The sequence below is a fragment of the Procambarus clarkii genome, chromosome 56 (genome assembly GCF_040958095.1).
Source record: "Procambarus clarkii isolate CNS0578487 chromosome 56, FALCON_Pclarkii_2.0, whole genome shotgun sequence".
Taxonomy (NCBI): Eukaryota; Metazoa; Arthropoda; class Malacostraca; order Decapoda; family Cambaridae; genus Procambarus; species Procambarus clarkii.
In genome coordinates, this window is record NC_091205.1 from 33,429,418 (window position 1) to 33,446,110 (window position 16,693).

General features: G+C 43.5%; 1 protein-coding gene across 1 annotated transcript in view; it reads left to right on the top strand.

Moving 5' to 3' along the window:
• Positions 1-10,194: 10,194 nt before the first annotated feature.
• The window catches only part of LOC138349777 (serine/arginine-rich splicing factor 4-like), a 15,672-nt gene continuing 9,173 nt past the window's right edge, over positions 10,195-16,693 (top strand). Inside the window, exons 1-3 of the mRNA XM_069306147.1 lie at positions 10,195-10,249; positions 10,641-11,537; positions 13,656-13,748. Coding sequence (XP_069162248.1) covers positions 10,195-10,249; positions 10,641-11,537; positions 13,656-13,748 — 1,045 coding nt within the window. The remainder of the gene's footprint in view (positions 10,250-10,640; positions 11,538-13,655; positions 13,749-16,693) is intronic.

Consider the following 16,693-nt stretch of genomic DNA (forward strand, 5'->3'; position numbering starts at 1 on the left):
CACTATCCACTCGGCCGTCAGGTCATAGGAATTCAAAAGACTTCTTATATTCATCATATTCCAATCTATTCTATAATTCATACTATTCTTTCCTTTATTTTTACATTCATCTTAGTGTTACATTCATGATATTCTTGCATTGATCTTATTTTTACATTCATCTGATTCTTACATTCATATTATTTTTTACATTCATCTTATTCTTAACATTCATATTATTTTTACATTGTTACGGTGCCCTCTCCTATTTCTTTCGTTTGCCGGCTTAAAGAGTCATATCAGCTCTCCCTACTGATTCTCTGAGGTTCAGGGAGTCTAATGATATATGTGGCGACCAGACCGGCTGCCATTTTATGGAAGGAGGTTATATTATAAGTTGTAAATAAAGGAGAATTGGCGCCCTGTTATAAAATGAAACAGTATCCCCTACGGCAGATGTGACCTTGTGGAAGGGACACTATGCCGATCGCGGATTGGCCGACGTAGGTCGCGGGCGACAAATCAGGGCCCGCCATGACGTCACCGAGTGCCCCGGGCGGCGCCAACGTCAGAGGTTGTACTGACCGTGGAAGCGACAGGACGCGCCTCGGTCTGCTCTCAAGGATTGGAGGCTCCTGCAAGCCTTGTTCAGGTGGATTGAGCTGGCCTTCGTTGCCCACCATAGTTAATTGGAGACCCTGCGCTTCTGGGAAGCAAAGAGGAACCAAGTTCAGTGAGCAGAGAAGTGCCCAACTTGGAAAATAGTCGGCGGGACGACGCTGGGCGGCGCCGCTGGCTGGACGTTGAGGTCTGGAAGGTGGGCGAGCAAGCTAGCTGTGACTGGGGTCACATCCACTGAGAATCTTGGAAGGACGACACCGTGCCTAGGACAAGGAGCGACGCCCTGTGGGAGAGGCGAGTGTGGGGAAAGATAGTGATTAGCTCAGCGCCCATCGATGAACCAGGATGGGGCAGCTGAATCTCAGGGATTGGAACGGCGACGACGCGAAGGCTTCACGACACCTGAGGACCTGTGGAACGCCCTGGATCGTCGAGGATCGACCCCAAGGAAGCGTGGGAACCTCACACCATCGAGGGACAGGCGTCGTGAGCCAGGAGTGTAAGGTAGATCATTTTCCCTCCCATTACCCCTTGTATGAGTAGGCTAGTTAGGCCACAATATTTACTCGTGTATGTGGCAGCAAGACTTTATTACTTTAATAGTAGAGTAGGCTGCAAGGCAGCTTGTGTCCAGGACTGTCAGAGAGGACAGTGTGTATGGATGGCAGGACAGTGAAGAAGAGGTGCCGACGTGGTGAAGAGGCCCTCCTGTGAGAGTGTGAGACTCCGGTCTTCCTGCCCATTTGAAGGAGTGTTGGAGGTCGTGGAAGAAGAGGCTGACGATCTCCAGACTCATCATCCATATTCCATATTCATGTATTACTTGTGATTGTGTGTGTGTGTTCATGTAATTTGCGTCAGTAAATCCACACATTTTATTACTGTGTTTGAGTGCGCCTCCATTTGTGATATTTCTCTATGAGCATACATTTCTGGCTACAAACGATATATAATACACCCACTGAACTGCATTGCTGGGGTGCAGATATAATAACCCAGCTGGCGACCTTGCTAAGAGGAAGATAGAGAAGACAGGTGGGAAGGAGTTCCTGCAACCTTTTTTTTTGTCTGGCAGGCAAGACTCAGGGAGGTTATGGTTATAGGTAAGCCTGAGTCTTCCTTCACTCCCCCACGGGTCTAGGCCGGAACTGTTAACAGCAGTTTCCCCGTGTTTGACTGAAGGGCTTCCAGGGTGAATCAGTGGCACCCCTTTGTGGTGGAAGCAAAGACCTGCGGAGGTGGGCATTGTTGGTCCTATCTTGTGTGACCAAGGAGACTCCGGTGAATCCAGGGAGTCGGAGGGGCTGAGTATTTGGGCCTTTGAGCCCCTAGCAGCCGAGTGTTAGCAGAGCCCCGGACCGCCCACCCCCACGTGACAAGAGAACTGGCGACCTCGCCAGGATTCGAACCCCGGTAGCCAAGAACTGGGAACCTCGCCAGGAAGCGTGGATCAAGCTACAGTGTGGACCAAATTTCAAGACAAGTGTTGCCAGGGTACTAATACAGTGTGGCCAGTGAATTCGGTGGTACTGTTACTCAACCGGCTAAGGGACTGAAACGGTGAAAATTAGTGCCTACTAACTTGTCTGTGCCGTCGTGTATGCTTGATGATATAGAGATGGAGGAAGACAAAGTAAAGAGATTTATTGACACAAGGGACGAGAGAATTTTGGAGGAGTGTACCAAGGCCCAGCTCCAACAAGTGGCAAACCACTTTGGGATCAGGTTGAGGACGACTAAGGTAGCGGAGCGAAGGATAGAGATCATGGCACAGCTCACAGCTCGAGAGGAAGCGACGGGAGAGGAGCCATCTCAAGAGGAGCCGTCCCGAGGAGAGCCGTCGCAAGGTGAACCGTCCCGACTAGGGCCACCCCAAGCGCCTATCAGTGTGGAGAGAATTCACAGTGAACATGGGAGCAGTGGAAGGTCCAGCTGTAGTAAGAGGAGCCTGCAACTGGAAATAATGAAGATGCAACTGGAAGCCCAGCTGCAGCGAGAGGAGCGAGAAGCACGGCTGCAGCTGCAGCGAGAGGAGCGAGAAGCTCGGCTGCAGCGAGAAGAAGGAGAGAGACAACTGCGACTGGAGGAGATAAAGGCAAAGAAAGAAGTCGAATTGCGTCGCGTTGAACGTGGTCTGCCCTCACTACCTGCACGGCGGGATGACCTCAAGGTAAGGGAAACGTGACTTACCTACGTTCGAACCACAAGAAGCTGAGGCGTTCTTCGAACACTTTGAACGGATAGCAACTCTGAAGGAGTGGCCGGAAGATGATTGGGCTGCTCTGGTCCAGGGCAGGTTGACTGGTGAGGCCCGGGAAGCCTATAACATGCTGGACCTAGAGGAGTGTACTAGTTATGACGCGATTAAGAATGCGGTTCTCCACTCATTCCGGGCTGACTCCGGAGATGTACCGGAAGCGGTTCAGAGAGTGTACAAGAGCGTCGGGAAAGACTTACGCCGAGACCGCCAGGGATATGGAACGGAAATTCCTACGATGGTTGAAGGCGGAGGAAGCGGAGTCGGTGGATGATATCAAACGACTGATAGTGATGGAGAAGTTTATGTCAGTGCTCCATCCTGAGTTGCGAGTAAGGGTGAGAGAAGCAGGTATTAAGGACCTGAAGGCTGCAGCGGATCGAGCCGACATGCTGGAGGAGGCACTACATATCAGGGGGGAGGGGCCACCCAGACACTCGCCTTACCCAAGGTCGGGAGGGAACTTTAGGAGTTCAGGAGGAGCGAGGACGAGTGGGGACTCTCCCAAGAGTAGTGTGCCCGATGAAGTAACGTGGTTCAAGAGCTCAAGAGACGCGGGGAGGAAGCCCCAAGCTGTGAGCAGTGGACCTAACTCGGGAGCAAATGCTGCAGTCCCGGACACGACGACAGGGAGTCCAAGGAGGACCCAGGGGACGTCTGCAAGTGGTACCGCCAGAGTGACTGGCGAGTGGCCGCCCAGGAGAGGCAGCCGATGCTACAACTGTGGCGTGAGAGGACATTATGCCCGCGAGTGTGAGGAGCACCAAAGGAATGTAGGATTAATGTTGGAAGAGGAGAGAGTGTTTGTTCACACCCCATATTATAGTGGACCCAACGTGAATGGTTGGGAAATGAAGTTGGGTGAACATCCCTTCGTTTTCGAGGCCAACGTGAAGTTTGGAAAGTCAGACCCAGTGGAGGTTGCCGTGCTTCGAGATACGGGTGCTGACATAAGTATGGTGACCAGGAGTATTCTCCCCAAGGAATTTAATGATTCACCTGTGGGAGTGGTGAGGATACGCAGTGTGGGGGAGGAATACAGGTTGCCACTTCACGAAGTACAGCTGATTGCCGACTACGGAGTCGAGAGAGCTATAGTAGCTGTAGCCCCTAAGTTACCCCTAGAGCATGTACAGATGGTGCTGGGTAATGACCTCGGAGGAGGCAGGATACAACCCGATTGGGCCAGGAGTGCCTATGTTTCAAGCAGCGGTACAACCCTGCCAGGTGAGGTATCAGTCGCTCCAAATAATAGTGAGGAAGCCGACTTCGACAGGGAAAACGTCGCCAGAGACGACGACAACGAGGGCGAGAGTGCAGAGAGGTCGTCGGAGGTTGTGGAAAACTCCGACGGGGACCTCCGACTAAGCCTGATGATGCGTGTGGAGGAGTGGCGAGGAGCAGCTGTACAAACGCCTGGGGCGGTGAGGAGGCTGCAGACCGCACTCCCTCCATACAGAAACGTGAATAGAGTAAGCTCAGTGGATGAGCGAACGGCGGTGAGGGGCAGAGTGGAGGAGCCACGACGCAGTGCACCCTATGCCGGCCAGATGAATAGTGGTAGGTGCAAGATGAACCACCGTAGTGAGGGGAGCCACAGGGAGGTGGATGAGCCCAACCACGAACCGAAGAAGACGTCTGCAGGGAAGAGAATCTCATGGAGGAGTGAAGATGTTCGTCGGGAACGAAGGAGCGAGTGGTATAGGAAAGGCAATACGAATAAAGCAGGGAATAGGTACACCCAGGGTAGGCGCCAGCCTAACCAGAGGGGCATTGGGCCATCGCAAAAGCCTAGTGTAGAAGAGAGGAAGCTGCTGGATGGAGTACAGGTTACAAGTGCCACTGTGAGGAGACAACGCACCTACGGGAGAAGAGAAACCGAGAAGAGAGAAGATTGGAGAAGAGGAGATCATGAGAGGAAACATAGAGTACCTGTAGGACGCAGTGGAAATGCAAGACTATCTCGGAGTGCACGACGCGGTGGAGGCGCTGCATGCACTGAATCTTACAGTGGTAACGAGCCGTGGGAGTACACTCGTAGCCACGGAGAGAAGATTTCTTGTAGGTGTTCAGGGAACACCCATCACACCCGGTACTATGCGAGGTGGAGATACAATGAGGCAAGTGACTGGCAAGGTGGTACGAGCCACGTCACCAACTGGAGGAGTGACACTTCAGGAACGGAGGGAGCAAGAGTATAGATTGCCCTCTTGAGTGCTGCTCTTCCGATATGACTCTTATTTTAAGGGGAGGGGTATGTTACGGTGCCCTCTCCTATTTCTTTCGTTTGCCGGCTTAAAGAGTCATATCAGCTCTCCCTACTGATTCTCTGAGGTTCAGGGAGTCTAATGATATATGTGGCGACCAGACCGGCTGCCATTTTATGGAAGGAGGTTATATTATAAGTTGTAAATAAAGGAGAATTGGCGCCCTGTTATAAAATGAAACAGTATCCCCTACGGCAGATGTGACCTTGTGGAAGGGACACTATGCCGATCGCGGATTGGCCGACGTAGGTCGCGGGCGACAAATCAGGGCCCGCCATGACGTCACCGAGTGCCCCGGGCGGCGCCAACGTCAGAGTTGTACTGACCGTGGAAGCGACAGGACGCGCCTCGGTCTGCTCTCAAGGATTGGAGGCTCTGCAAGCCTTGTTCAGTGGATTGAGCTGGCCTTCGTTTGCCCACCATAGTTATTGGAGACCCTGCGCTTCTGGGAAGCAAAGAGGAACCAAGTTCAGTGAGCAGAGAAGTGCCCAAACTTGGAAAATAGTCGGCGACGACGCTGGGCGGCGCCGCTGGCTGGACGTTGAGGTCTGGAAGGTGGGCGAGCAAGCTAGCTGTGACTGGGGTCACATCCACTGAGAATCTTGGAAGGACGACACCGTGCCTAGGACAAGGAGCGACGCCCTGTGGGAGAGGCGAGTGTGGGGAAAGATAGTGATTAGCTCAGCGCCCATCGATGAACCAGGATTGGGGCAGCTGAATCTCAGGGATTGGAACGGCGACGACGCGAAGGCTTCACGACACCTGAGGACCTGTGGAACGCCCTGGATCGTCGAGGATCGACCCAAGGAAGCGTGGGAACCTCACACCATCGAGGGACAGGCGTCGTGAGCCAGGAGTGTAAGGTAGATCATTTTCCCTCCCATTACCCCTTGTATGAGTAGGCTAGTTAGGCCACAATATTTACTCGTGTATGTGGCAGCAAGACTTTATTACTTTAATAGTAGAGTAGGCTGCAAGGCAGCTTGTGTCCAGGACTGTCAGAGAGGACAGTGTGTATGGATGGCAGGACAGTGAAGAAGAGGTGCCGACGTGGTGAAGAGGCCCTCCTGTGAGAGTGTGAGACTCCGGTCTTCCTGCCCATTTGAAGGAGTGTTGGAGGTCGTGGAAGAAGAGGCTGACGATCTCCAGACTCATCATCCATATTCCATATTCATGTATTACTTGTGATTGTGTGTGTGTGTTCATGTAATTTGCGTCAGTAAATCCACACATTTTATTACTGTGTTTGAGTGCGCCTCCATTTGTGATATTTCTCTATGAGCATACATTTCTGGCTACAAACGATATATAATACACCCACTGAACTGCATTGCTGGGGTGCAGATATAATAACCCAGCTGGCGACCTTGCTAAGAGGAAGATAGAGAAGACAGGCGGGAAAGGAGTTCCTGCAACCTTTTTTTTTGTCTGGCAGGCAAGACTCAGGGAGGTTATGGTTATAGGTAAGCCTGAGTCTTCCTTCACTCCCCCACGGGTCTAGGCCGGAACTGTTAACAGCAGTTTCCCCGTGTTTGACTGAAGGGCTTCCAGGGTGAATCAGTGGCACCCCTTTGTGGTGGAAGCAAAGACCTGCGGAGGTGGGCATTGTTGGTCCTATCTTGTGTGACCAAGGAGACTCCGGTGAATCCAGGGAGTCGGAGGGGCTGAGTATTTGGGCCTTTGAGCCCCTAGCAGCCGAGTGTTAGCAGAGCCCCGGACCGCCCACCCCCACGTGACACATTCATCTTATTCTTACATTCATCTTATTCTTACCTTATCTTTACATTAATCCAATTATTATTTTATTCTTACACTCATCCTATTCTTACCTATTTCTTACCTTTAATCAAAGTCCTACATTCATCCTAGTCTTACTTATTCTTACATTCATGCTATTCTTACCTTATTCTTACATTCCTCATATTCTTACCTTATTCGTACATTCATCCTAGTCTTACCTTTTTCTTACATTCATCCTATTCTTACCTGATCCTCCCCTATCTTTTCGCTCTCTTACCTTATATATTTGTCAAGAACATCCTGTCCTTTATTTCGGGCTATTCACGCCCGTGCCACCTTTTGGGTGGCTTAATCTTCATCCATGACACAATCCTCTCCTTTTACACGACTTGTCAATGGTCCAGGACGAACTAAAATGCCGTCGTTTGTTCACTTTCTGATATGTGGTTTGTCCATCATAACCTTAAGCTAATCTAACCTTAGTAGATAGTAGATAGTTATGTAGTTGTGCTGAATCCATTCCAGTGAGCGGAATTCCTCCCTGAGGACACGTACATATTTGTACACAACACAGAAAGTCTGTAATTTATAATACTGAAGGACAGAGAAAATACTTGCAACATTGAGGTCATCAACTTGCACTGAAAATATGCATCAATATGCTTGCAGGAGAGCGAGAGCAGGACGTGCACCACAGGTGGAGGAGTGTGTGTGGAGGCCCGGGCTGACTGTCTCGCCATCCTCACTGAATATGATGACTGCCTTCATGGCGCCCGATGCTGCCTCAGTGAGTATATTTATGTTATACACATGTTATCACCGATATATACACCCAGACGTGTTCCCGGCTTCTCGATGAATATAAACTGAAAGATTACTTTAGTTTTCAACTATGCCCAAAACTAGAGTATACCTGCTTCTGGTATGCTTCATTGTTGCTTATCAGGAAGGAATTCATGGTTGTCTTAATAACCTTCCAGAGGTTGATAGGCCTTAAGCCTAACACCAAACCAAAGAGTTACGTGGAACACACATAGACCATAAAATTCCAGTGAATATCTTTGTGTATGGAAGTCTTGTAGTGGATCAAACACTGTAATTATATTGAAACGTTTACCCAGCCAATTTATAAATAAATACACTTTAGTGTGTCTCAGTTGATACATTTAGTAAAGTGTTCCTTATCTTTACTACCCAATTACAGATTAATTATTGTGCTTCATTGGACTGAAAAGGTTTACTGATAAACTTCTTTTAAATATTGTTCACTTTGTTACACGATAGACTTAACTGATCAAGAACTGACATATATTCAGCAAAATTAATCTGAACAATACTCTGTTAAAATATATAAAAAGTCGAGGAGAATAGAGAGGGTAGCCATCACATTAAATCAGGAATACATGTAGGGTATGAAACAAACATTTTAATTTATTTGACCACAACAACATTTTATGATGTCGTTAGCAAAGAAAACATTAATACAAAGTGAAGTCACATTTACATGATGTATCAATGTTAACTGATGCCACGTGAAATAAGAGAAGCGTTGGAGGTAGAATTCCTGGGCCACAGCCAGAGTGAATGAGGACAAGGTTTTAAAACAACTGATTGGCCTTCAATGGAATCCACTGGACCTCTAGAGGATTCAGTTCAATCCCAGGTTGCATTAGTTTTGGCCATATCGTGGTGTACTGGCCTAGGGCGTGTGCTTGGGAGTACCAAGTTTTCGGGTTCGAATCCTTTTCATGGCCCCTATTGACTTTCTCAAAACATAATAGTTACCACAATAGACGAAGTTTTTAATAGCAACACCGATGTTCCACGTGAATACATTAACGGAATGTAAACAGCATATCCTTCATATGTTAGGGTTCTTTGGTTAAATTTTATTATCGTAGTTTTAATATCTAAATAATATATTTCCAAAGAAATTCTGATTATGGTAAAAAAATCGATGGTGTTGTAGGCTGATAAGATTTCTGACGCTGTCCATGAGCTCAGATCTACGTATACAAATGTCATCTGTATTCTTAGACGTAACCCATCCTAATGTTAGAACATACTTTAACATTCGACACCAGGTGGCTCATTTGAGATCGAGAGACTTGACGTTCTACTTTTAACCAGCAAATACATTAAAAACTCACCGACGATCAGACAATATGGCTACAATACTCACCATTCACGTGGAGAGGCACATGTGGGCATTGCAATTTCTAAATAAACCCAACAATAAACTCGAACTTTACAGATACCTTTGGCATCACAAAGACTTCATGACCAACAATATACATACATAAGAAGAAGCATTTACATAAAAATTTACATTTTACACAAAATATACTCTCCCACCGTCGGCCGAGCGGACAGCACGCTGGACTTGTGATCCTGTGGTCCTGGGTTCGATCCCAGGCGCCGGCGAGAAACAATGGGCAGAGTTTCTTTCACCCTATGCCCCTGTTACCTAGCAGTAAAATAGGTACCTTGGTGTTAGTCAGCTGTCACGGGCTGCTTCCTGGGGGTGGAGGCCTGGTCGAGGACCGGGCCGCGGGGACACTAAAATGCCCCGAAATCATTTCAAGATATAACCTGTCACTCTGATAGCAGGCCTCAACGCTCAACATCATATAATAAACCAAAGCATTAATCTCCCTAAAAATTTAATTAATTTTTTTACCAGATTTTATACCGATATATTCACCCACTGGATCTGTTAGGCCTGATTTTAGCTTTACGAAAAGACTAGGTAATCATCTTCATCACTACATATCACCTGGATCTCTCACAGGACCTGATCACGTTCCAATGACCATATACCACTCTAACAACCCAGTTCACTTTCAAAAAATACCTTATTCTTCATCCAAAAGTGCTAAATGGGATGTATTAAATTAAGCAAATATTATAGTTGTCTACGGTGATACTTAAAGCTGAAAATTCTTGAGTTCCTTATTTGAAATGTTGAAGCGTAATGATAACTCTTATAACAGTCCATTTCAGTAATTCATATTAATAATAACAGTTAACACAAAAACCTTTAATTAGAATGAAGTAAAATGTAATATTTATGCTACTCGATTCTTCAATATACAATCTTTTATTTACGTGAGATTTCTGCTTTGGATCAATCTTATTCTTGGAACATAAAAATTATATTTGTTTCCCATATGATATCCATCGATCCTGTTGCAGTTCTTTAAGAAGCGTTTGAGACCACTTTATTATAACAAAATACATGAGAATGATCCGCCTGACCACCTGCGTGTATTCCTCTTGGCAGCAGCTTGAGCTTTACATCTGATGCTTGTGTCAGTATACACCAACAGTATGAATCAGTATGGCACACTTGACTTCTCATGGTTATTATCAGGAAGCCTTTTAGGTTTGTAATGCATCCCTCAGCCAATGACACAACAGAGTACTGTACTAACTTAGTTAATATACAGTGTACCATCCTCGATACGTAATATTAATAATTACTGTAACACCCAGATGGACAGTTAAGAGTATGTAATCTCTGTGAAGGTCACTTGTACTTGTTGTGTATGTGCAAATGTTTGTGAATAAACTTTATTAATGTATGACTATTAATTTTAATGAGTAAATGTTCATCTCTTCACATTCTCAGTTAAGGATATTTATTTTTTTCAAGAAGTTATGTGTAATGTCTGATAACATTTCCGGATATTTTGTTCAACTTAAATGTAAATAATTTATATATGATATTAAGTAAGGCATTTTACTGTTGAACATTTGACTGGTGTTTTTCACAGTGGAGGACCTTGGGTCAAGAAGGCTTCAGCGGGAGAGAAGGGAAGGTCTCAACAAACGTTCCAGAGGCGACGACAACTCCGCAAGAGAACCAAGAGAACACAATAAAACACACAAGAAAACTAACAAGAAAATACGTCATAACAGAAATGATAAGAAAAAGGGCAAGGAAAGTCAAGAGAGCAAGAGGAATGGAAGAAAGAAGAACATTGTGGGAGGTGGTAAGATAACCGGAGCTGACCGTCGTAGAACACGAGGTAGAAACCACAAACCTGGAGGAAAAGAAATGACACAGCGTCGCAGAGGACAAGGAAAAGTGGGACAACTTAAGCCAAGTATTAAACATCTACGGAAACAAAACACAAATAAGCTAAACAAAAACATTGAGAAGAGCAAATATCGCAAAAAACATGTGAAAAATATGAACAAATTAATGAAAAAGAAAACAAGCAACACACAAAAAGAAAGAAGGAAAGGACATAAAGCAAATTCAAAGATTAAACGGAAACGTAAACAAATAAATGGTATACGTAAACAAATGCACAAAAACAAAGGAAAGGCAATGCGGCAAAGAAAACCAAATAAAGATAATGAAAACAGGCGAATGGATGAGAGTAAACGTCTCAAAATGCTAAACAAAGTGAAGAAAAACAAAGGAATGGAAGACAACAAACGTGGCACAAGACCAAAGAAACTTAAGGGAATCAAAGGAAAAATACAAATGGAAAATACTAAAGGTAAGAGAGAACGTAGTAAAAATAAACAAATTAAAGGAAATGTGAAAATCAAGAAACAGAAAAGAAAATATGCAAAGAAAAAGGCTAAAGGAAGAAGAAAGGATCAAGACATGAACAAAGTGAACCTACGGAAGAAGATCCTGAGCGATGGAAGGAGGAAAGGTAGGTGTGGGTCTGGTTAACTAGAACCAACAGAGGGAGGAATAGTGACAGACCGCAAGCCAAGAAATACTACGGTGAAGTAAGCACAGCTAAAACATATATAATAAACACAAACACTTGTTAACCTTTTACCAACTGTTCAGATGTTGAGCAGCTTATGGTCTCTTCGCTTAAAATGTGAGCGTTCATTATCACACCCTCAACATGTTGTCATAACGCAAACTCTGGATTTCCCTCTGGTGGTGACCTGCTATTTTGATGTGGGGATGTGTGCTTACTTCCCTAGATGAACCATAATGTGCACATGGGGCTGAGCTTCATTCTTCAGCCTTTTAACCTTCAATATCATTATATACGTGTACCCGGATATATTGGCTTAAGTCGTATCTACATTTAAGTCCGAGTTAAAAGTTTGCCTCCACTATTTCACTCCTCAATTTATTCCTTTTGTTTGACTACTTTGATAAAAAAAAGTTATTTATAGTTCTTGTGGCTTATTCGAATATTTAGTTTGCAAGTGCCCTCCGGTTCGTGGCACACCCATGTTATGGGGGCTAACTCTCAATTCCCGAAAGAGCTTTGTATTTCGCGATCATTCTGTAATTCAATGACATGCATTGTATTAAAAATGCTATCTTGAAGCTTAAGCCTCAGCTTCGACACAAGTTTATTAAAATTTTTATATATGATAGGATTTATTCTCCATTCAAGTGCAGTAAAAAATTTAAATGAGCCGACATAGGCGGTTGATTTAATACTATAAACTTGAATGGCCTCACCTGTGTTAAAGAAATTTTATGTTCCCTTCACGGAAGGGAATACCTGTCCTTCTAAACACTTTTAAAGAACCAGCGTTGGTATCTTCTCCTACCAGAAGCTCTTTGTGTAGATTCGAAAGCAAAAGGCGTGACCTTAAGTCTTGAAATGTAATATTTAAAAAATAAAAAAAATAATATCACTGTAGTGACAAGTGATTAATAGGATCAACAGCTACTCGTCAATAGGTTAATATTAGATCTAAAACGAAAAAAAAAATATTATACTTGATTATTTTTGTGTTTTTGACAAATTTCTTTGTCCAACATATTTATGGTCAAGATCAGTAGTGTTTCAAAAACTATCAAGATAAAAAGAAATGAAACTGCAGAAGGCCCGTGGTCCTACACGAGGCAGCTATTTATATCAATCCAAACTTATTGATATGTTTGTATAACTTATACTTGAAACAATCCATCTATCCCAATAATTTGTTCCCAGAAATCAACAATCCAAACTTATCCAATTTTAGCCATTATTTCGTATTCTATTTTGTATTGATAAACACAATGTTTGATGTCATTATTTTAAGGCATATATAATGCATCCAAAATTATAAGGGATTGCAGGAGACATAAAGGCTTATTGGAGAAATACTTAGGCGTTTAACGGAAAGAGACTTAAAGGCTTAACATAGAGATACTTAGATACAAGTTAACCATACGGGGATGTGGGTGTGAACCAAGATAGACATATGTTTGTGTCACAGCCCTGCATCCTCGTTCATCCAGATATATAATATTATCCCGTTTTAAAGGAAAGTAGACTGGCCAGAGACTATTTAACCAATACAAGTTGGTTTTCTCTGCTTGGTACTACCCAACCACTTAGACTGGACGATAGAGCGACGATCTCACTTCATGGAGGTTTCAGTCCCCGACCGTCTAAGTGGTTGGGCACCATTCCTTCCCCTCCCTCGCCCCATCCCAAATATTTATCCTGATCCATTCCCAGTGTTATATAGTCTTAATGGCTTAGTGCTTTGTTCTAATAATTCCGTCCCTCAACTTGGTACTAGGCTGTGGTAAGGTTTCCATTGATGTAATTGCTCCCTCCATGGTACTCAGCTTGCCAGTTTTATCGGTTTTCTCAGTTTGGATCGTACAAGTCATATTGGCTGGCTTAAATCTTGCTGAAAATACACGTGTATATATTGTGTACAAAAGTATTACAATGTGCAAAGCCTGGGGGTTGAAATTTACGACGAAAACATTGGAAGTAGACAAAAACACTGGCATAGTTAAAGGTGTAGAATAACTTTTATATTCTGAGATTATATAATAACCGAGGTTTTGTCTCCAGCTTCCAAGGACACTCTGGGAAGACCAACCTTGGGTGAAGGACATCGTTTTAGACAGAATGTGAAGTCATATGGACTTGTCGATGACAAAAGAAGTAAGTATCTCCTTGTTTATATGTCCATTTTACCCTGACAACGTTACTGTGACTCGTAACGAGCATTACCATGACCACATTGTGACTGTGTTGTGTGTTACCATGACCACATTGTGACTGTGTTGTGTGTTACCATGACCACATTGTGACTGTGTTGTGTGTGTTACCATGACCACATTGTGACTGTGTTGTGTGTTACCATGACCACATTGTGACTGTGTTGTGTGTTACCATGACCACATTGTGACTGTGTTGTGTGTTACCAGTACCACATTGTGACGCTCCAACCCAACTAAGAGTCTCCTCACCCACCAAGAAAAAAGTCTCCACTCCAGTCAAGAAGACACAAGCCGTCGGGAAAATCAGCACTGTAAACACTAACATGGACTCAATGATTCCACTATAACGGAATAATGAACAATCTCAAGATTATGCAATGGAATGCAGGCGATGAGTCACAATAACGTGGCTGAAGTATGTTGACCAGACCACACACTAGAAAATATGCAATATTTATATCAATATGCAATATCAATATGCAATATCAATATGCAATGGAATATTCAAGGATTCAAAAACAAAGCGAAAACACTCAGAGCAGTGCTTTTCAAGGACAACACTGGTATTGTTCTACTTCAAGAAACACTCACCAGGACTGAAAGAATATCAATATCCTAGGTTATCAAGGTTTCCACTGCCCTATGGCACAAGGTCACACCAGAGGCAATTCAATTCTAGTAAGAAATCATATCAATGCCACGGCAGTCACAGACCTGCCTAAATGTGGCGAGAACGTCGAAATCTTGGGAGTTAATCTCACTATGAGGAACTCAATGCTGTCCATCTTCAATGTATACAGGAGCCATAGAGAACACGACATGGATCTCTCAGCAATCTTTGAAATAGCAGTCACTACACCTACTATCATCTCTGGCGACTTCAACGCTCATAGTGAATTACTACTTGATTCACCAAGAACCGACGCCAACGGAAGACATATTGAACACCTTTTTGGATGAAGTGCCTGAAATCAGGTTGCTTAATTCGACGGAACCAACCCACACTGGTGGGGGAAAGCTGGCTCTCACGTTTGTTACTACCAGTATTTATGAGTTGTGTCACTGGTCAGTTGATCATGTTCTGACTAGTGACCACTTTGCTACAAAAACAGTTATTAATATATAGCACTACCTCCCAGACCTCCAGCTCCCGAGCCCGGATGGGACTTTATCAAAGCAGATTGGAGGAAGTTTCAGGAATCTCTCGAAACTTGGCACCAAAACTACACTCCTCCTGACAACACCGAAGAAGTGGAAAAAGATTTAGTAAATGCAATGCATAGAGCAGCAAATTACGCCATCTCCAAGAGGAAAACAATTACCCAACAACGTAAGGACCATTGGTATTACTGTGATAGGATCAAAGATCTACATAACAGACTAAATGGTGCACGAAAGAATTTTAGAAGAGATAGAACCGAAGCTAATCTGGGACTTCTTAGAGCTGTCCGAGATCATGTGCACGAAGAAACAGCAAAAATCAGAGAGGGGAAATGGCTCGAGTGGTGTGCCAAGCTAAATCAGCATACATCCTTGGGTGACATCTAGAGGCAGATCAACAAGGCCAAAGGAAAATCGCCTCATGCTCCTCCGCATTATGTTCATCCAGAACATTAAGCAGAAAGGTTAGCAAATCTATTTGCTTCAAGAGCTAGTTCCACTCAACTTCCTCAAGCAACTCTGACTCACCAACAAAGACTTAAAGCAGCAAGATGGAAAAAAGTAGATGATGCTTTAGCCTTACCTGACAAACTGGTAAACCTTTCAATCTGAAAGAACTCAGAAGCGCTACAAAGAAAACTAAAAATACAGCTCCAGGTGATGACAAAATTCCTTACAACATGCTAGCCAAGCTAGGAGAAAAAGGTGAAGAAGCCTTCTTAAATCTCATCAACAGAGTATGGGCAACAAGAACTCGACCACTCTCTTTAAACAGTGTAATTATAGTTCCCATCCAAAAACCTACAACCCAGGAAATCCAATACCCATCTCATTAAAAAGCTGTCTGGCCAAAACTGCAGAAAGAATGGTCCTTAATCGAATTGAATGGAAAGCTATTCCACTACACCAATATATGTTTACTTACAAACATATTTATTTAATTTATATAAATAAATAAATATATATATATATATATATATATATATATATATATATATATATATATATATATATATATATATATATATATATATATATATATATATATATATATATATATATGTCGTACCTAGTAGCCAGAACTCACTTTTTGGCCTACTATTCAAGGCCCGATTTGCCTAATAAGCCAAGTTTTCCTTAATTAATATATTTTTTCTAATTTTTTTCTTATGAAATGATAAAGCTACCTATTTCATTATGTATGAGGTCAATTTTATTTTATTGGAGTTAAAATTAACGTAGATATATGACCGAACCTAACCAACCCTACCTAACCTAACCTAACCTATCTTTATAGGTTAGGTTAGGTTAGGTAGCCGAAAATGTTAGGTTAGGTTAGGTTAGGTAGGTTAGGTAGTCGAAAAACAATTAATTCATGAAAAGTTGGCTTATTAGGCAAATTGGGCCTTGAATAGTAGGCAGAGAAGTGCGTTCTGGCTATTAGGTACGACATATATATATATATATATATATATATATATATATATATATATATATATATGTCGTACCTAGTAGCCAGAACTCACTTCTCAGCCTACTATTCAAGGCCCGATTTGCCTAATAAGCCAAGTTTTCCTGAATTAATATATTTACTATAATTTTTTTCTTATGACATGATAAAGCAACCCTTTTCTCTATGTATGAGGTCAATTTTTTTTTATTGGAGTTAAAAGTAACGTAGATATATGACCGAACCTAACCAACCCTACCTAACCTAACCTAACC